Source organism: Pagrus pagrus, assembly GCF_965226575.1.
Source record: "Pagrus pagrus genome assembly, chromosome: 2".
Taxonomy (NCBI): Eukaryota; Metazoa; Chordata; class Actinopteri; order Spariformes; family Sparidae; genus Pagrus; species Pagrus pagrus.
The window spans coordinates 9,878,596-9,900,525 of NC_140186.1; the positions used below are offsets into that span (position 1 = coordinate 9,878,596).

Genomic DNA, 21,930 nt, shown 5'->3' on the forward strand with positions numbered 1-21,930 from the left:
ACTTGAAGAATTACAGGTAAGGTTACAGGTAGTACTCAATGCAGAAGAATGTCCACTGTAACACTATTATATCATTAGGTTATTATTACTCATGCATTAAAAAGCAGGATTTTACTGCTGTAGTTGCTTGAATAGTAACATTTACATGATTTACAGATGAAGAGCTGACTTACAAACACACTGGTGTGGCCCTTTAAACATCCATTTGAACTACATCTCAAAGCTCTAAAGGTTCCTCTGAATATAGAAAAATATATGAATAATATATATATATATACATTTCACTATTGTAAATGCTTTGGCTTTTATCCTTAAAGGCCCTAAGACACAAACTGGTGTCTCCTGCAGTCAGAACAGCACTGGCTGTTTTATTATATTCATTTTATTACATGAGGAAGAAGTGCTCTTCTCACTGGTTTGAGGTGGGCGAAGCTGTGTTCAAAAAAGGTGATGTCATAGATTTACATGGACCAATCAGGATGGAAGAAGAAAGAGTCTGACAGAATCTGATGGTGGTGATTGGGTTGTTTGGTTAGGTTGCTACAGAGAAACCACAACAACACAAACACAAATATTTCACGTTATATAAATATGCGTTAGATTTGAAACCGAGTGTTAAGATCCTTTTAAGATGAGATTCCTTAAAACACGTCGTGACTGGATATAAACGGTGCAGCTGCAGCTTCATGGTTGGTTGTCTAAATGTGGCTGTAGGTGTTTTCTGATCCCGAGCCAGAGTACAGAACCAAAATATAGCCCTCGGTCCACGCTACATCACTTAATCCCCTCTGCAGAAACATGCACATGTCCTCACATAGACTCACTAAAGTCTCTGCTGTGCATCAGAGTGAGAGTGTCGGTAGAGCAGCAGACACTCAGGTAGGTGACAGCAGGATGTTATCTCTGATTCAGCTCTATGTTTACTTATTTATTTACTACTGAACTGTAGCTTCAACTGTAACTATTTAGGCTTATATGAGGCTCCGGCATGAAGGACTGCTGTGTCTTACCACGCTCTTTGTGTGAAACGATTTTGAAAATGTTCCTCAATGGCTGTTGAAAGTTGGTAGTGCTTTGTTGTGATTTAGGTTATACATGTCAAGCTTTTAGTTCAGGATACTCAGAATGTTATATTGCAGGAAAATGTACAGGGAGTCTAACCTGATATTGAAAATTGGCCCATACATGTATGGGAACAGGTAATTAGCATTTTTAAAAACGTCTATAGTATATGTTTATCAGGCGTGAGCAAAAGAGTTGGGAAATCTGAGTGTGGTGATGATACAGATGCTACAGACCAATGAAGCACATTACTTGCAGCTGTGGTATTTTTAGTCAGTCTGCTGTGTACGTTTTCCTCTTGTTCCTCTCTCAGTTTATCTACCGGTATGTTGTTGCCATCAATGGCAGTGAGAGACATTTGAGATTGATGTGATGTAGTTTTGTCTGCAGTTTAGCGAACATCTGTTACTGAAGTAGTCACACGGCTATCTCAAACTCTTTAATACTTCAACCAATCCAGTTTATACAATAGTTGCATGTACACATAGCTGACCAGCAGGGCTCCAAACTAACTTTGTACACCAGAACCATCCCGAAAAACAAGTTTAACAGAGCGAATATAAACCGTCCCAAGATCAAAATATTTAGTAAGTTTTAGTTAGTTGTTGATTGTTGACATTTGTACTCAGATTACCTTTGCTTCTAAATTGATCTCAGTTGAAGTATTTCAGAACATTTACATAGTGTTAACTTGTTGTGTTGTCACATTAAACTGCAGTTGCTCAGTTAGCTTGAAGCTATTAGCACTATTAGCTGTCTATTAGCTCTGTTAGCTGTTAGCTCCCTTAGCCAAACACCCGGCAGTACCCTGCCACCCACTGGCTGCAAACAGCTAAGAGCTAACTACGTAGCTCTCCTCCAGGTGAATTCAAGTCAGCAATCTCATTGGTTTGCCATTGCTAAGCAAACGTTATACATGCAAAATGTCCATTCTGTCTTAGAGGTGTCATGGGGAAGAAATGGTCTAGCTCTATCTTTGTTCATTCAGCTTGTTGGGTCTGCTGTGCTATGACTTCTTAGCAAACAGGATTTGTGTTTCTCTCTCTTTGGCTTCTTTACATTTGGCAAAAATAACATTAATCATTGGCTTTTCAGCTACACACAGACAGCAAGTTTGACTAATTTTTTACTCAGGTCAAAAGTGCCAGTCTTAAAGGAATACTCAGTTGTGTTTAGTAAGCTTGGCACAAAGACTGGAAACTGGAGAAATAGCCAGCCGGATTCTGTCAAAGTTGCCTTCCAACAACAACTTTAAAATAGTCATTTTAACACAATGTTAATGTGAACTAATCCAGGGGATTTGTACGGAAGCCCTAAAGGGCCATGCATTCATACATTTTATTTCCTCCTTTTTCCTGTGATAACAAGTTAATTTCATTTGTTTTCTCGAGATCTCGAGTTATTATCTCGAAATAACAACTGCCGTTTTCCCGAGATGACGGGATCATTTTCACGAGATCTCGAGATAACGAAACTTTGTTTTCCCGAGATAACGATATAATTAATTCGAGATCTTGAGAAAACCAAACGATAGTGTAGTATATTAAATCATTGCAGGAAACATCATTCAGTGCAGCAATGTCAGATGAGCAGGAGCATATCGATCACCGTGTCACATATCTTTTCAATCAAGGCCTGACACAGGCTGAAATAGCATTATGCCTTGCTATTACAGATAATATACACATTAGTGTGCGTAATCTAAAAAGACGATTAGCAAGGCTTCAGCTATATCGGCGGCGCAGTCTAAGTGAGCCTGATGTCGTCGTTAACTACATAGCTGACTAGCTACGAGGTCCCGGGCGTCTCCATAATCTCAGGCCTATCATATCACAGTCATTATCTCGAGATCTCGAATTAATTATATCGTTATCTCGGGAAAACAAAGTTTCGTTATCTCGAGAAAATTATCCTGTTATCTCTGGAAAACGGCAGTTGTTATTTCGAAATAATAACTCGAAATCTCGAGAAAACAAATGAAATTAACTTGTTATCACGGGAAAACGGAGGAAATAAAATGTACGAATGCATGGCCCTTTAGGGCTTCCGTACTACTGAACACAAAGAGGGAATCAATAGCAGTCTTCTCATCTAACACTTAAAATTTTTTAAATATTTACGAAAAGGATGAATTATTCTTTTAACGTCTTTACAACACGTACATTTACAGCTGACACAATATTGCATTGTGTTGTTCTTCAAGTTATATTCTCAGACAGCTTTGTTCTGAATGCAGTGGTGTTTGACAGCCTCCACTCAGGTTCTCAAATCCAGAGCTTTTCAGGGACACTCGAATGCACCACATAACTGAGAATAATAAGAAGAGGCACAAACATCTATATCTTCTCAGAAATGCAAATTGAGACTGATGACAAATTACCTGAAGAGCACACACACACACACACACACACAGCGGTTGGTCTCATAACTAAAGCAAGTTGGGTGGAGGTATGTGATTTACTGGCAGATAATCTGTTTAATGACTCATAATCAAGAACTAATCTGTTCTGTTTTTTTTAAGCTGCCAAACATTACAAACATGTGCCCTCCGCCCAGTACATGTGTCCATCTCCTGTAACACCCAGAGGAGGTTGCTTTGACTCCAGGCGGGACTACTGATTTAAACCTGGCTATCAGCAAATCCTTTGATCAGCTTAGACGATGCAGTCTTCTACTTGTCATTGTCTCTCGTATTTATTTCCATGATTTGCCCACTACTGTGTCTATGTGTGGGCTGGTACACACAAGTATAAAAAAAATTCACAGAAGCTACCCACGTGAGACATTACAAACATATACTTGGAATTAAATAACAAGATACAAAGCTTGAAGTGATCATACTGCTAAACCTCGAGTGTTATACTGTACATACTATGTATATATAAACACTAACATTTCATAAACAGACCTCTAATATATATCACCTATAAGCAGGCATGTAGTTTAGGAGTATATACTGTATATAGGCAATATATATCTTACTCCTTTGTGCCTTTGATCGCGTCCACAGTGAGCCACACCATTGCGTCACTACGATGAACAGAACATGAGCACTGTAGTTTATTTTGAGTCAATCCTACAAACGCTGTCCTGCTGCCGTAAGTACACGCATTAATTCAGGGCTGAAAATAGTCCCCGCTCTTATTTATACTAAAAAACTGCAACGTCCAATTGTAATTAGGCATTTTTAAAAATTAATGTATTTATCTGGACCGGTTATGTTTTTGTTGTTTGTTTCATTTTGTTTTCTTCTTTGTAGAGCCAATTTTAACAGGTTACAAGCAAAACTATATAATTCAGGCAGGAACAGTGTGAAATATAATGAGAGGTTGGGTTGGGTATTGATGTGTGAGCTGTTTCTAAAGATTGTTTTGGCCTCAGACAGGAAGAGAAGTCAGAAAGCGTTAGGGGACAAAAAATTGTGTTTCTGGTTTTGTTCTTTTTATGGGATTTATTTGAAACAGGAACACTGAATGAAAAACAAGCCTTTTCAATCCTGCTCTCCTCCTGTGAATGTACTATCAATATCTCTATAGGTATCTCTTAAACTTTCACTCTATGTCATCCTTCAGTTCATTTTCCACTGCCCACTCACTCCAGCACCAGCCAGTTGGCAGGCTATCCTGCTTGTCCCCGTGGCGTGTGTGAGTGTGTGTGTATTTGTATGTGTATGTGTGTGTGTGTGTGTGTGTGTGTGTGTGTGTTTGGTACTCATTTTCACACATAGCTCACTCAGGATCCATCACATATTCACAGTAAAGACAACTGAGGTTAGAGGTGTGTTTTCACTGCCTTGGACCGGACTGCTTTATTCCCACAATGCACCTGACTCTCGACAGTGTGACTGGGGATGAAAGTGGTGATGTAGGGATAGTTGATATGAGGAAAGGACAAATAAGAATGTTTTGTCTAAAATGGCTTGTTGCAATTTCTCTAAAAGAAAATCTGTATTTTGTTACATAAATCAGGTTGTGTCTAACTATAGTTTTCCCAGCCTACAAGAAATTAAGTGTGAAGCCAACATTGACTGTTCAGATACAAAGAGCTTCTCATGTTTTACGGCCAAAAAACAGAATAGGTGCTTCTCAGCCTGCACCAATGTATTTCACATTTTTAAAATTCAAAGTAATTACCTCATGTTAACACAAAGACAGATGACGCTGTGTATACAGTCAGACTCTGGCTCCTGGCTCCTTTAAGAGATTTTGCCAAAGTGTCCCTTTAAAATCTCTTATTTTGACCATTTTAACTGTTTATTGTAAAGTTGCCACGGATGTTTATAATACTTTGTGCATGTTTCATAAATACTATCAATGAATCTATAAACATTATTTGGATGGCCTTATAAAGTTGCAACAGATGTTTTTAAACCTTTATAATTGACGAATAAATGGCTCATAAAGCATTTCCTTGTTTGTTAACGGTGAAATAACTAGTAACTAAAGTTTAATTAGCTATAAATGAAACATTTATTAATTATTATAAAGTGTTACCAATTGTTTTCCTAAAAAATGCATTATGCATTATTTAAATTGATATAATGATGTAAAATCTTATATATCGCTCACCTGTGTGCCGACCTGGTTTGACAGTGTGTTCTTGTCTGGAAAATAACTTGGAACACACATGATTCACATACCAGGGAAGATATTTTTTGTCAGTGGTGGTTTACCAGCGTTAACACGTTGCAACTCCTACGCAGCACTGACTGCTGGTTTCTGAAGCTTGTGTAGGACGCTGCAGGCAGTGAATGAGGCCACAGATGTCTGAGGGTTGAGTTCAAGGTCTAACAGTTGAGTTCAAGCAATCACTGCTCTAGGAAGTCTAGAAAAAGTGCTATTAGTTTGCTTTAAATAGAGACACATTGCAGAGCAGCACACAACTTAGCAGGACGACCAGGTAATTGGATTGTCTGGCTTTAGCTGCGGTCACAATGTAATAACAAGGACACATGTCCACGCATGACTCCTGACGCTGGACTTCAACCAATCAACACAGAACCAGCCAACACTGAATAGTGGAGAACGCTGGTGTTGACTAAAGCTACTTCGTTTAATTATAACGTTTATGTTTTTACATATCGGTTAAAGCATTTAGCTTGACCAGTCCAATCTTTGGCTACTTTCACAACACAAAACTTGAATGAAATGTCCACACAATCTCACATTTCACTTAGATGATTCTGGAGTCTTTGCAGGAAAAGTTACAATTGACAATCTAGATTGAAAAGTTGATTTCATAATGAAAATAATTGTTAGTTGCAGCCAGGGCACAAAATTAGCGCCAATTACCAGCCAAATGCTGTAAAAATATGCAATTGTTGTGTGGTTCTGCTTCTCTAACCAGCCAAAAAACAACATTAACCTCTTGATTGATGGGTAAAATTTGAACTTTAAGAGGCCATTTGGCCGGTGAACATTAAGTTGAGTTTGGACCCAGTTTGCAGCTCTGCAGCAGTGAGATGAATGAGCTCCTGTTTTGACATGGCTGTAGTGAAATAGCATACGTTACAGTTGCTCCTCGAATAGAAAATATCACACTGTAAATATAAACAAGATCTAAATAGAGAAAGATGGTGCGACAAGAGTTAGTAAGAATAAAATATATAAAGTCCTAAACAATAAGATACTGAAATATAAAATATAAAAATTGCATATTGTTTTAAATATTGTTTTAATATCTTGTCATATCTCATGTTCTGCTCTATACACCTCCGAGGTACCATTAAAGCATCACATACTGTGTTCTCTAATGATTTTCTGTCTCTCCTTCTCCCCACAGGCGAGGAAAGGCCCTGGGCGCTCAGGGAGTCGATCCAGCAACATCTCCAAGGTAACCGCTGAGTATCAGAGAGCTTAAAGGGGCCAATATCAAGGTCACAGTTCAGAGTGTATGGTAGGATCTGTTATCCGAGCAGAGTGTGATGTGCAAATGCCTGAAGTGTTGCTTCAAGCACACACTGTTGTGTGACCCGCGAGACACATATGATGCTTTAAGCTGCTCTGATTATTATTTGTTTGTATTAATTATGATTAAAGTGACTGTGTATAATGTGGAACAGTTGTTCAAAGTAGTAAACCCACAAAGGATCATTACATGTAGCTCAACAGGTCACTTGAGTCTGTTAGCATCTTTTACCAAATTGTTTGTCAGTCTCGCCAGTTTCAGATACATTTTTAACATCAGTACAGACACAAAATCAACAACTGTTGAATGTCAAAACAGACATCTACACAGACCTCTACGCATTCTCAGGAGGTGGTGGAGGCCAAACTGGAGCAAAAAATAGTGAACATTGGACTCAAAACTAATGCCAGTGTTTCTCTGTGGCTGCTGGATGTGTGTACATGGACATTTTTTTCTGCTCACATGTAATCTATAACTTTGAAAGGCCGTAATATGTCTCGGGCTGTATGTTTGTCTGCTTCTTTTGGATTGTTTAACCACCTAATGGTCAAATATTCTATTAATGCAGCTCTTAGATCATTTTTGTTAATGATTCGTCATCAATAATAATCATTATTGTTGTACTTGCATTGCAGCATGGAAGCTAATTTGAGTCTGTTTGTTGTTTCAAGGCCAGCAACTCTACAGCAGGACCAACGACAGCCTCAAGAAACTCCATCACCCCGTCTTCTCAGGACATATGCAGGTAAAGACAACTGTCTCTTTCTGTATGAGTCAGGATTACAGTAACCTCGGCAGAAAGTGCCAGACATACATCCCTAGAATATCTGCAAACATCTGCACTGCAGCCACAGTTCTCTCGCAGTGATATTAACATGCACAGTTTAAAGCTTCTCCTCCACTGAGTGGGAGATTCAATTAGCATGCTCTGCCGCACCCCGAGGGCATTAACAAAATTAAAATGGATGGTGAAATCCAATGGTGCTCCCATAGCGAAATCAATGAGAGGAAGAAACAGGATCCTTCAGCTTGTTATGTCCACTGGTGGTGAGGTCGTCATGCTGACAGGCTCAAGGCTGGAAGGATGCTGTATTTGATGGCAGTATGGACACATATGATGTGTGGGAGTGAGTGGACGTCCATATGTCATGTGCATGCTCAAATCATTCCATATTTCATTACCTAGTTTGATAAAAAGACTGAACTTACGTTTGTTTTCTCTTCATTTTTCAGTTACACGTCAAAACGTCATGTCTCGTTTTCTGTCATTTTCCCTAAACAATCAGTAGAGAAGAACATATCTGTCCCGCCAACATAAAATCCAGTCAACACGGAAGCTGGTGGGAGTTTCCAGGAACCGTTAATGTTTTTTACATTGATTGGAAAAATATGCTTGTTTTTTTCTTTCCCACTCCCACTAACAAAGCTCCGATTAGCTGGTCTTTCTGTTAGTTCGTGTGCAGAACAGACCAACAAAATCACATGATATACAGATTTCAATGCCAAAATATTTGATACAAGTAGTTATACAAAATAAATGTTGAGAGTGTGGATCCGGGAGGACGACTAAGCAGGCCAGGGCATCACAAAGTGATGCCGGAGCCACACGACCTCCTGGTGACTTGGAAGAGGGCAGGCCACACAAGTTAATTAACAAAAAATATCAGAAAAGAATCAGAATGTATGCATTTTTGAAATATTTTTTTTGAAGGACTGATATAAGAAAATTGGTCAAAAAGCCCATGAGTCAGGTTTATATTATCCCGGTATCAGTCAGCTCTGGATGATACCGTTCTCAGGCAATTTAAAAGTTGATTCACCAGAATTACAAAAAATATATGAAATATACATATAAGTTGTGTCTAGCAATGCAGATTCAGTTTTATTTATAGTCTTTCCTTCACTTAATTACAATGTATTTGAATGTAATTTGGTTTATGCTGCTTAGAACATATTTCTAGAAACAATGGTACTCTATAGAGATAGTCTCTGTGAGGCCGGTGGATTTTCAAGAGTAACAGGGACATACTGTAGATTCTGGAAAGAGCTGTTGCTTTAAAAAAAGAAGTAATATTTCCAAAATGGGAACACCACAAAAAAAAGCCAATTTACTTTCATTGTATTAAGGTGAATGCAAAAACTTTGGATACAGATAGCTCAAAACTTATCTTAATGTTGTCACGTTCATGTCTTCTCCATTTCATTTCACTTTATTTTTACACATCTCCATCTCTGTGTGTTTGTGTGTGTGTGTGTGTGTGTGTGTGTGTGTGTGTGTGTGTGTCCGTGTTCAGTTCTGGCCAGCCGACCCTTGTAGAGGAGGATGCTTCTGAGTTGCACACACATGACAAGCACACACACACCTCTGTGATGACAGTCACCAGCACAGCTCTGGGCTCATCAGCTCAGTCCCAGAAGAAGCAGGTGAAGCGCCGCCACCGCCGCAAGAGGAGCAGCTGCACCACCATCGACTGCGTGGAAACCAACGCCAAACAGGAGCAGACCGACCGCAGCCTCAGCTCTGACCGCAGTGAGCGCGGGGAAAAGAGGGAGCGCTCCTCCAAGAACCGGAGAGAGCTCCCACCTCGCCTCCGCTGCACGGAGGCTCCCCAGTCCGACTCCACCTCAGAGGATGAGGCGTGGCGCAAGGCCCGCAGCTGGAGCAAAGAGAAGGCCCGAAGAGGGCGCCGCCGCAGCGGAAGCAGCCGAGAAAGAGAGGTGACGAATGGGGGTAGAGGAGGGGAAGACAAAGCAGAGATCATGGAGCTGCAGTCGGTGGGCTCGGATGAGGGGAAGGAGAACCAGCCCCCGGTGGAGGACAGCGGAGGCCTTAAGAAGCGGCATAGCAGCAGAGCCTCGAAGAGAGACAGCCACCTTTCGTCGAAGGAAGAGCAGAGCAGAGATAAGGAGAAGAGCTACAAGTCTTGCAGCTCAGGCAGCTCATCGTTGGCAGAGGACGCTGAGGAGCTCATCACCAAGAGATACCAGGAGAAGGGGTCAGGCAGTGGGGACATGTCAGTGCCCACACCACAGACATACTGCGGCATGAATGGAGGCATACCACGGCTCTGCTCTGATGACTCTGAGCTGGAGGTCTGCAGGTAAGTGTGCGATAGTGAGCCCGTAGAGATGCCTCTCCTTCTAGTATCCCCAGTTGGACCTTATTTCGTTCAGAAAAAGGACTGTAGTGAACGGTGAGAGATAAATAATTTTACAACTTCAGCGTCCAGGATGCAAAAGATACCCAAAACCCGTCACCTGTTCTGATGTGTGTATGCTGTGTGTATATTCTGTGTGTGTGTGTGTGTGTAGGATCTGCCACTGTGAGGGGGATGACGAGTGCCCGCTGATAATGCCTTGTCGCTGCACGGGGAGCCTGAGCTTCGTCCACCAGGCCTGTCTCAACCAGTGGATCAAATCGTCAGACACGCGCTGCTGTGAACTCTGCAAGTTTGACTTCGTCATGGAGACGAAGCTCAAACCTCTACGCAAGGTAGGCACACGCTCATAAATCTAATTCAAAGCTTTGAACTGGGATCTACTCCTCCAGGCAGGAGTGTCAGGCTGTAATGACAACCACAGTTTGTTGTTGCTTCTCATCCCCTCTCCATCTCCGTCCCTCTGTCCTCCAGTGGGAGAAGCTAAACATGACGAAGGGCGAGAGGAGGAAGATCTTCTGTTCAGTGTTGTTTCACCTGATAGCAATAGTGTGTATGTTGTGGTCAGTCTACGTTCTGGTCAAGAGAACCGCGGAGGAGATCAGACTCGGGAAGAACGGTCAGTAATTTCCCCCATCGCCCTCAATACCAGAGACACGCAGAGTCAAATTTTTAAACTTTTGATCCCTTTTGGCTTTGATGAAACTATTAAAATCCAGATTAAAAGGTACCGTGCAGAGTTTTGCTTCCTAAAACGCTATTTTCTTCACATTCATTCATGTCTCACCTAAAGGTACAAACATGTTGATACATTTTCTACCTCAATAAATGTTTGTGCTTTGTTTACATTTGCTTGCAGTGAAATGCAGAGTAGTAAAGAAGAATTAGAATGAGAGTAAATATACTTATTAGAAAAACAAATATAAATGATAAAAATTCAAAGGTTAATAATAATCTTTGTAGTATTCAATTATAAGTTTGGATTTTTTGGGGCTGTCCAGTTTTTTCAATATTTATATTACAACTATTATAACTGCAGTAATATTTTAACCCAGTCTGTCCACACATTCTGGTAAAACACTGAATACAAACACTACAGGATGATTGAAACACTGCACTGTAGTGCTCCCAGTGGACAAACACTCCACGTGGTACCTTACAACCCTTTTACCTGCTGATATTTACACCTGCTGTCTCTGGCGATGTGATTTTTTTTCATGTTGTCTCTATCTATCAAACTAGTTAAATGTGTGTTGTGATGTGATGGTCACCCCCAAGTGTCCCTCAACCTGTTAGAGGTTTAGCTCTAGAGTGAACACTTGAAGAACTGCACATTTATCCGAGTCAAACCAATTAGTCGTGCTGGGTTTAACATACAGGACAAAGACTGAATGTCATCTCAAAATGATTTTAAAAAGAGAGAAAAGGTGCAGTGGGTTTGAAATAAAGTAAAGGCTACATAAATGCCTTTAAAAAGACACATTCACTGGATTTGCAGATATATTGATTAAAATAATGTTGGGCCTTCAGCCCATAAAAACATATAATTGAATCAAGGCATTTTGCATGTTTTAGCTATTTGATTAAAAAAGAGAGCACATTTTTCAGTAAAATTCCCACTTTTCAAGCAGTTAATGGTTGGAAAATCTACTTTCTTGCAAGACTTGCAATTTTTTTTTACATAGATGATCCATGAAAGGAAACCATTACCCATTTATTGGAGTCCAACCTACATATCGGTTGGCCTGTATTGGCCTTTAGCAGATAATTCACAGGTGTTGGCGTATAGTTTTTCCATTATGGAAACTTTTATTAAGAGTTTCAGAGTATGATTCAGAAAAAGATGTTTGGGTAATTATAATAATTTCCAATGAAGTCCCAATGAAGTGTTTCACTACACTGATATCACTTTAGACAATAAAAGTTTACTGTGTAACTGTAAAAATGTCCAGCCTCTGTTAATTTGTTGTTGTTGTTGTGTTTGACAACCACATTTGAGGGATCATTGCAAAAGAAGTAATTGTATATTGACCGATATATCAACATCAGAATTTTTACTCCTGAACATCAGTATCGCCACCAAAAATCGGTATTGGCCGATAATCAGGAACTACTGTGGCCTAACCGTATTATCATCACATCCCAATACAGTCGAGGATGGCGTGTTTTGAAAACACTGTTTCTAACAACTGAGATTTGAAAAAAAAAAAAAAACAAGCTCCTGTGTTTTGTTCAAAAATGAAACCAAGAAAACAACATGTCAGCATGTGCAAATGTCATGAGAACAGTCATGTTCATCACAAGGACAAGAGTTCTCAGACTCACATCAACTCAAAGGAAAGCATGCATCTTAGAAACAGAGGTTTTTGAAGAGTCAATGAGACTCAACCTACTTAAGAAAAGTTTCATATCTCAAACCGATTTGCATACTGTACAGACATGCTGAAACCAAAGTCTTAGCAGTGTGTTCTAGAAAATTACATGATTGGGTTAATTTTCTCTGCGGGAGCAGGTAGTTCAGTGTTCTGACACTTTGACAGGTCTTAAAAAAACAATGAAAAAGACTAAAATCAGGTACCTGCTGGTTACAGACTGTTCACACACTAGCATTCATTTTATTTGAGCCACAGTTTTAGACTCCTCAGTGCTTCTCTGTGTTCTCTGTTGTGCTCGTTGATGGTGTGGTGTGTCGTGCTGTGATCATAGTGTATCTGTGTTGCCGTTCTCATACTGTAGGACCTAAAGTCAGAAAACATTAGTAGCAGTAGGTTAAATCTTCATATATAGTACTAAACATTAATATACTAGGTTCTTTATCAGAGATGATAGAAATAAAGAGAAATTACACTCACTCTTGATTGCAGAAGAGTTTTGGCGAGTTTCTCTTCTGAAGTACTATTCGGAACAGGGTAAGCACAGTTCTGCACGCGCCACCATCATGATCCATCACACATCCTGTGGGATGACTTGTAACAGCCCTGTGTATGCTTTTCCAGCAGGTGTGCTGGAGTGGCCCTTCTGGACAAAGCTGATCGTGGTGGCCATAGGCTTCACAGGCGGCCTCATCTTCATGTACATCCAGTGTAAAGTCTACCTGCAGCTGTGGCGCCGCCTCAAGGCCTTCAACCGCATCATCACTGTGCAGAACTGCCCCGAGAAAGGCCTGCACAACTCTCAGGCCCGGACCAGCGCCCTGACCAATGGCAGGCACGAGACTGTGGATGTTCCCGTCAGTCCGGCCCCTGCCCTGGCTCCAGACGCACAGATGGACTCTGACATGTCAGTGGAGGCGGCAGTGGCGCCGTCACGAAACCCAGTCTGACTGAGTCTCCTCCCGCACAGAGGGAGAGCGTCCTGAATCACACCCTGCTCATCAGAAAACACGAGCTGCTGTGAGCACGGTGTGATTAGACTCGTACAGTGTTTTAGTGTTGTTCATTTCAGCTCCTGTGATTACTGAACTTGAGACTCAGAGGACAACTTAAGTCCTTCAGTGATCGAGGAAAACTGAAAGGCTGAAGGGCAAAGCAAGGAAGAGGCCAGAAAATGGCTAAAAGGTGAGGAGATGTAAAGGAAAATAAAGCCATCAGCAGGAGAGGTTTGTACAGACTTTAGTTATGTGACATGTTGAGTTTTATTCCTGTATGCACTTTCTAAAACTGCACTGACGCGAGTTAAAGGTGTGAACACTTAGAGGAAGCTATTAAAGGTCTCAGTATGCTTCAGGTGATCCTCAGATGACACTGGCAGTGACGAAGGCTGACTGACGGCCAACTAGCATGTATATTCTGCTCCTTCATGATAGAAAACAACTCTAACACTGTCACGGGCAACCGTTAGATTGGTATGTCAGGCCAGTTAAAAGCTTGTGTTAAGAATAAAGTGTTCATAGATTTCCCAAATGACTACACTCATCTTAAACATGGTATCATACGGATGTTGTGATTATTGAAATGGAAACAATGGCACAGACAGTGCCGGATCTTACATTTCACTTCATGTCTTTCTCAATAATTTACTGGTTAATTACCATTTCAGGGGTGTTGGCTTATCGAAAGCAAAATTAACCAAAACCCACTTCCCCATTTCAGATGCTGTTAAGACAATCCAGCTTTGTTTGAAGCATACTGAGGCCTTAACTCTCCTTCTGGACAATCAGGTCTTCAGACACCAAAGAGTCAGAAATGATGAGTAGAGAACAATTATTTAAACCCCATCTTTAGGTCAGTCTGAGATCAAGAAATGTAATGTTTTGAAAAAGCTGAATTTATTTACTATCATAGAAACTTTTGACTATTTCTTAAAATAGAAACTCTCAAGTATCCCAGTTGTTTATGATGTTTTTGACAGTCTGCAGCTTCACGTGGTCCTGCTCCGCCGGGTCCTGTCATTTACACACTGATGTAAGTTGAGCTTCATGGTCGTCATCCGGTAATGTTTTTACATTAGACTTGACACACTGTGTGAGTGACTGACTAGTCAACCAACTGAAGGTGACTGTTGTTTACACTTGTCCACTTTTATAAAGGCTTAATTTGGTTTTCTACCAGCGTCACTGTCAAGTCACAGAAAATGTTGTCTATTATCCACCGCCACACGAGAGCACTAAACATCTTTGTCAAAACCTTTTTTCTATCCCTGATTGGATAAAATGGAGTATTCAGGTTACACACGATGCATATTTGTTTGTGCAATAAACAATGAATGTAGAACCCCTCACAGGCTGGTGTCGAGTTACTGAGCAACGCCAAGACTGATGAAATTTTTGTTTTCCATCTCTGGGACTTTGGCGCCATCTTCTGGACAGTCGTGGAGTTGCAGCATTTTTCGCACACAAGCACAAAAACACACGTTTATCTATAGAGTGTCTTCGCTGAAGGCCAGTCTGACTTTCACAGTAACTGAGCCTCAGTTCTAGTCCGACATCAGCACCATGTCATCAAGCTGCTCATCATCCAAGTCATCTTCATCGTCCTCATTTTCCTCTTCTGCTTCATGTTTCTCCTCTTCTTCATTCTTAGTGTCCAAACCTTTGTTAGACACCTTCCGCAGTTTAAGGTTTGGGAGTTTCTTCAGATCACCAGTCCACTCTCTAAGAAATAAAGGATCGACACATGTCATCAAACATTATCAGTAAGGACGTTAATGATTCCTGACATGTCCTATGTGCAAATCCTGTAAACTGTAAGGTATGTCAGTATTTTTAGGCATTTTTTTTTTACCCATTTGGTATTTGGACTGGATGCAATAATATAATGCCATATAGTGCAAAGTCAAAGACTACCAAGGCTCATCTTATATAGCTAGGATAGGTCTTTAGAAGGTTTTAGAAGCATCTTCTGTTACACTTGTTGAAATTCTTTGAAAGAACATCTCCTTGGACGAAGGAAGAGGATGGTATTTTTTTCAGGTCGCTACATTCAAACTCAAGCTTACTCTTGCTGGTTTATCCAACCAGACAAACCCCAGCTGTAATTTGCACGATCACAATAATTACAGCCACTTCTCAAATACACAATTTGTAGAACAGAAGATTAAAGCTCTACTTCCACCCACCTGAATGTTTTCAGATGCTTTCCATTGATGATGTCTGGGATCTCTGTGAAGACGACAAAACACTTAAGTATTTGCTGGCTGCGTCCATGTTTAGAACATATGTGTATGTATTTATACGATGAGGACTCACCGAATCCGCTGCCCTCATACTGCGCGCTCTCTCTCTCGATGGTCTGTTTGATGACGGCCTCTCTGGCGCCGTGGAGACGACCCTGCCGACCTTTGATCCCGTTCATCAGCTCAATCTGCTCAAGTTCAGAGTCAAACCTCTGGAGGTACCTGCACGTACATAAAAAAAAAAAAAAACACACAAGCTCACTGAACATTAAGATGCCACAAAAAAGGCTTCCCTAATACAATAACAATTGCAATTTGAAAAACATTAACATGATCCCCATCTTTGACCTTTCAATGATGTCACAGGCGTCTTTCCTGGTGTAAGTGGTCTTATCTGGATCCAACTGTCCCTGAAACCATAACAGCTTCTCACCTGGGAGTCCAGAGACAGTCAAACAACAGGAAGAAACAGTGTTTAAAGGAAAGTGACTGGATCCACACAGCCAGCAAGTGTGTATGATATCAATGATAAACAAGCTTACCAATGCCGCTCAGACGTGTTGCTTTGTCATTCTTCTGCCTGCAACGTAAGAGAAACCAAATAAATGAAAGTAATCTGAGTGAACGGTGTGTTAAGCAAGGATGTTAAAGGTGCTATATATAGTTTGGGGTAAGACATTTTAATCAGAAGAGAAAGATCTTCATTGACTGATTTGTTATCTAAATAAACAAACTCTCTTTGTTTTCACGACTGAATAAACAAGCTGTTTTACTTTGTTTATATTTTGGCGGACCCTGCCACCTTTCTAGTTTCAAACAGTGTTCTGGGAACCTTATTCTCCTCTGAGAACAGCTTGTTTATTCAGCTATGGAAAAATAAATATTAAGTTTGTATTATTTCCTCATTAATATTGTAAATATTAAAATTCTGAGTTTAATTTCTTATCCAAAACTACATAGTATACTATAGCTTAGCATTTTTTTCAGCCCTGTTTTGTGTGTGGTTAATCAAGTGTGTTTTTATTAAAAACTAAATAAGAGAATACCACTTTGATCTCTGATTTATTTTTATCCTTTAGGTCTGTGAAGTATCTGGTGACCTGCACGCTGCTTTACAGTCATTTGAATGTGACTGAATATATATTTCGGTTTAAAGTCAGTTGTACTCAAACCTAACTCAGCTAACGTGCTGCAGCTTTGCTGTCGCCGTGTTTTATTTCTTATTCACGCACCTTTCTTTCTTCTTCAGTCTGATTTCTTCTCGGGCGAGGTAAGCAGCTTTCCTGCTGTACGGGTGAACAACTTTCTCCGCAGGTTTTCCTTTCTGAGCCTTCGGCTGAAAAATACAAGCAGGAAACAAAACGATGACTTTAAAGCGTTGAAACAATTATTTATCTGGCGATTAAAACAACTGGGATCGTTTCAATAATACTGACAGACCAGCAGCCTTACCATTTTAGCTGAAAACACGCGTGCTGCTCCTCTGTTGACAACTAGACCGGAAGTGGTATGGTCCGTCATCAGATTTTGTCCGGATGTGTCGCAGAGAAAATGACATTGGTTCCTGTAATTCTAAACGGTTAAAGTTATAAATCTTGAAATGTTTAGATGGCTTTATAAAGATTTTATTGTGTGAATAAAAGCATCCATCACTCAACTTGGGTTGTTTACGACTTTCAGAAACAATTCGACTTGTATACAGATATTTCATGTTGTTTTTCATTGTTGCTTTAGGTAAAATAAAGGGAATCTTTTTCTACTATTTATATGTACATCATAATTAAATGTTTATTTGTTCCTTAGGTTATTCAGCTTTGTCGTTGTTTTAGCTGTAGCTATGTCAAGGGAATCAATTTTAAGGACAAAATTGAAATAAAATTGAATCCAAATTGGGGTATTTTAAAAAAACATCTATCTCTATATAGTTCAAATAAAAAAACTCACATTTTTCAAAGTAACTTTTAGATTTTGAAATTCCGAGTACAAATAGACATTATGAATAAAATGAGGAAAATGAGGAAATTATCAAAATTGAGATGACCACTATGAGACAAAACCATACTACCATACTATTTAGGACAAAGGAAAAATATTTAGTATGTCCCAATATGAAGTATGTGAAATGCAGTATGCCAAAAATACCAGGGTGTCCTACTACATCCGGTCACATTTTGCAGTATGCAAGCCAGCATGCTTTTCTGGCTTCTGACCCACAATCCTCTGAGCAGTAAAAAATATAAATATTTATTTATAAATGGCAGTGGCAGTACTATGCTGCAACGGATATAGGAGCAATAGGGCCAAAGTTAAAGGTGCACTGTCATGACAAAGTAGTATGTCCCAATGGTATGCATACTGCATGCAAAAGTATAGACTATTTTTTAAGGGCAGCTGCAGCGCGTACTATAGTAAAAAGAAAAACAACGCACCCACAATAGGACAACTGTTAGTGTCACATTCTGCCTCATTCATTGTCATTCCCTACCTGTCCACCAGATGCCCTCAAACTTCTTTATTTACCTGCTCACCTGTTCTCACTTTCCTCATTAGTCCCTCACTAGATTTGGCAGCCCTTTGTTCCTTTGCCAGTTCGTTCTAGTTGTGATGTGGTTTGTAGTTTGTGCAACCACAAACCCGACCCTGCTTCTTTACCTGTTCCTGTACTGTATCTGCCTCCCTGTCAGCTGGTTAGCCAGTCAGTGCCTGTATCTGCATACCTGCCAACACCTGCCTGGAAGCTCATTTATGTTCAATAAATCATTGAACTGCACCTGTCTGCCTGTTTCTTCTACATTTCCTGCTGAATAAAACACCACATGAATGAGTAAAAGTACCATCTCACTCTACATGTGTGCACTGAGACGATACTGATCAGTCTGGTTCCAGCTGCTTCAGTGGGGCCAGTTGAGACCAGTCAGGTTCCTCCAGCACCTCAGGAATTGCTTGGTTCATTTGTTAATAAGATCAGATATGAGGCCGGGGAACAAGTCCTGCTTTGCTTTTAGTATCGTTTTGAAATCAGGAAATGTCAGTAACTAAAGCAGTCCAAATTTGTAATTTGAATTTGATCTGAATCTTTGAACTCTAATGCTCGTGTGGCTGAATGGAGAAAATACCTGCAGTCAGGTTCCTAAATCTAGTGGAGAGCCCACCCAGAAGCGTGGAGGTTATTAAGCAAGAGCAGATTGACGTCTGTGGTTGTAGGATGTTGAACAATCACACAATGGTTTTATGTTCAGGTGTCATTCTACTTTTGGCAATAAAGTGTGTGTCTGGCTTCACTTTTCATATGTGTAACAGGACGTGTAGACAGATTTCTCAACAGTAGAGCAAAAAAAAAAAACTTCTAAGGAGGAAGAATAAGTAGTCAATCAAACTCAATAAAGGAAAAGTGTGTGTCAACAGAGGTGAGTTACACCTTTAACAGCCTGACTCAGATCGGATGACTCAGACAGATAAAGTCTTTTGAGGGAGCAGCGGGCACAGATACTAAACTCACACTGTATGAGCTATCTTGTCTCTCGAGTGTGAAACAGGTTCTCCAGAAAAACATCAGCCTTCGTCATAAATATTTCCAGTGTTTATTTCATGATTATGTTTATTCCAAATAAGTCAGCGTATTCAGAAGTTTACGTACAGGTGTGTGAGTCAAGTGGAAACCTCCGGGCTGAGACATGAAGCAAACCAAGTCTCAAATATTGCAGTTCCTCAAATTGCCACTTGAGGATAGCGCCAAAAGCGAGTCAATCCCTAAAAGAGCCCATGTTAAAACTTCACAGCATAATTAAACATGTTACCAGCATGGTACAAAAAACAGTAATGGTCTCTTTACCTAATTTATCCCTACATGACAACTGTACGGGGTTGAATGTTATATAACTCACTCCTTTAAATTATATTAAGGCTTAAAGTTATGCATACTTTGAGTGACAGCTACCCTCGAGCTGTCTGCTCTGCTTCACCTCAGCTAACTTGAGTCACTGATCTTCACATCTCTGCCGTATTTATGGTGTTGATGCATTTTGAATACATTTTAATGCAAATATGGGACAAATGATACGGCTTGCTGTGCAGCTTATTGTGCTAACAGACCGGAGTGGAGAGACAGATGCCGTGATTGTCATTTAGCATTAACTGCAGACAGCTGGTGGAGCTGGCGAGCTCTGGAGGAGTAAACACCCAGAGTCCAGGTGAGCAAAGGGTTTGTTTTTTAAACTTTTGGGATAAAATGTTGGTTTATCTTCTCTTTTGCTTCCCTACCTCTGCATTAGCGAGTGCGGGGCTGCCAAAATCCACTGTGATCTGCTGTAGCTCTCTTATTTGACTGCTGAGTGGAGGGGAAATGTGCTTTACTTCATAAATGTACAGAGAGGATACAGTAAAAAGAGAAAACACTGTAGGACAGAAAGAACCGGAGTATCTGGTGAGTGCTGACTTTGGTCAGAAGCTAATGTCAAACCTGCCGTTGCTCGCTATCTTGCGGTTAATGTACAGTGAAGTATATTGTGGCTGTTCGGAGCTCAAACTCACAAGTAACTCGAATAAACTCGATCAAACTCTCAATAACACAAGCTGATTCACTGTTTGAACACAGCCCGCTTGTTAGCCTTAGCCAGCTGGGTAGCTTCCAGCTAGCTGGGCGTGTTTCAGCGACCAGGCTTCATCAGCTCCACCCACGTTCAAACAAAGTCAGAGCCAAGATGGCGACGGCCTTTACCAACCACTGTGCGCTTCATTCTGGCTCTTCAGAAACCTGTGGGTGACGTAACGGAGGCTCTGTCCACCACTTTATTCAGTCGGTGGTCTGAGTATGTGAATCCTGAGGGAAACATATTTGTGATAAAGTCTTAATTGGACAGACAGACGCTGAGACATTTTTCCATTTGGCAAAGTGGCTCCAGCTTCTAAAAGGAGCCTGTTTTCTTAACGGCTGTTATCAAGGTCCGAAATATAAATCATTTTGATGGCACTTTCTAACAAGACATACAATGGCTTCATCAATTGTTAATAAATCATTTGTAGGTCAGTGATGAACCAATAACAAGAAGTAACTTTTTAAGGTTGCCAGGTTGTGATAAATCCTCCTGACTGGTTGGACCATTAATTTTTAGACTAGAGCTGCTGGAACTAAATCCCTGAAATAACGTCTTATTTAAAACTGCATACTCAGTGATTAACAGCCTTGTTATAACAACTTATGAGCATTTATAAGGACAGACTTGATCTGCTGAGAATTTAATAATGGGCTTATTTTTGGTCATATTAGCAGCTCCAGATGCTCATGTTGGTACGTCGATCCACTTTGAAAAACTAAAATGCAGTTGCAGCTACTAAATCCAGTCAAATAATTTATTTATCTTTATATTAATTTATCACTTTCAAAAAAAGATTTTTTTAATGTTTATCCATTTTATCTTTCATCTTCATCAACTGGCCTGTCATTTTGTGAAAGTGGCCCCTGGACAAAGCAAGTTGAATACCCCTGTTGTATGTTAGTGATATTGAAGTTATATCTATATATCTAACTATTTTAAAAGAAACTGATTTTGTTCTCACAGCTTACTTCACCCTTACGCCTGATATTTTCTCATGTAAGAATCCATAACTATTGCCCAACCCCCCCCAGGCTTCTGAGAAATGACTACCAGTGTGAAGAGGAAGTGGCATGATATGTGCTTTAAGGCCATTTGTGATGAACTGATAATATTCACAGTTGATAGAAATCACAAACCCCGGCCACGAAAGTTAAAACCACCGTGTCTCTGCTACTGAAGACAAGATTGTCGAGTCTTGTTAAAGTAGGCCACCAGCCTTCAGCCAGAGATAATCATAACAGCATGACCCTCACATTCATGATTGTTTCACCACAGACGAGCGACTCCAGATCCTGCCCGAGCTCGTATCAAGAAGCCGACTGACAAACAAATGCTCAGCCTCGGCGTCATTTTAAACAGCAGCTCACAGAGCTAACAATTTTCTCCAGAGATACCCGACCAGCTGGCACTCACTGAGCTCATACAAATAGTTTTTATTTTTGTGGGGTTTTTTTTTGCTTCCCTGAAAGTTTGTTCAGCTTCCCCCTTCTCACTCACTGTAGAGCTGCATACCTACCCGGCAGGAATGTGATTGTACTGCAGCTGAGGAGCCGTCAGACTTGTGGCAACAAGCACACACAGTTGATTGCATCACA

At 40.4% G+C, this 21,930-nt stretch overlaps 2 protein-coding genes across 15 annotated transcripts in view; one reads left to right on the forward strand and one right to left on the reverse strand.

Annotated features, from left to right (window-relative positions):
• Nucleotides 1-14,843, forward strand: part of marchf1 (membrane-associated ring finger (C3HC4) 1) — a 33,452-nt gene extending 18,609 nt beyond the window's left edge. For 12 of the 14 annotated variants that reach the window (XM_084372166.1, XM_084372173.1, XM_084372177.1 and 9 more), the window contains 7 exons: nucleotides 6,844-6,894; nucleotides 7,641-7,714; nucleotides 9,264-10,070; nucleotides 10,282-10,462; nucleotides 10,602-10,746; nucleotides 12,992-13,036; nucleotides 13,124-14,843. In XM_084372166.1, coding sequence (XP_084228292.1) covers nucleotides 6,844-6,894; nucleotides 7,641-7,714; nucleotides 9,264-10,070; nucleotides 10,282-10,462; nucleotides 10,602-10,746; nucleotides 12,992-13,036; nucleotides 13,124-13,449 — 1,629 coding nt within the window. In that variant the 3' untranslated portion in view covers nucleotides 13,450-14,843. The remainder of the gene's footprint in view (nucleotides 1-6,843; nucleotides 6,895-7,640; nucleotides 7,715-9,263; nucleotides 10,071-10,281; nucleotides 10,463-10,601; nucleotides 10,747-12,991; nucleotides 13,037-13,123) is intronic. The other 2 variants (XM_084372169.1, XM_084372170.1) reach the window with 2 other exon arrangements.
• tma16 (translation machinery associated 16 homolog) lies at nucleotides 14,376-17,265 on the reverse strand. The gene is made up of 7 exons (XM_084372278.1): nucleotides 17,193-17,265; nucleotides 16,973-17,076; nucleotides 16,283-16,320; nucleotides 16,089-16,173; nucleotides 15,814-15,962; nucleotides 15,684-15,726; nucleotides 14,376-15,219 (listed from the first exon to the last, which is right to left on the reverse strand). Exons 1-7 carry the CDS (start codon nucleotides 17,259-17,261, stop codon nucleotides 15,042-15,044), a joined length of 666 nt encoding a protein of 221 aa, XP_084228404.1. The 5' UTR covers nucleotides 17,262-17,265; the 3' UTR covers nucleotides 14,376-15,041.
• Between the last annotated feature and the right edge of the window lie 4,665 nt (nucleotides 17,266-21,930).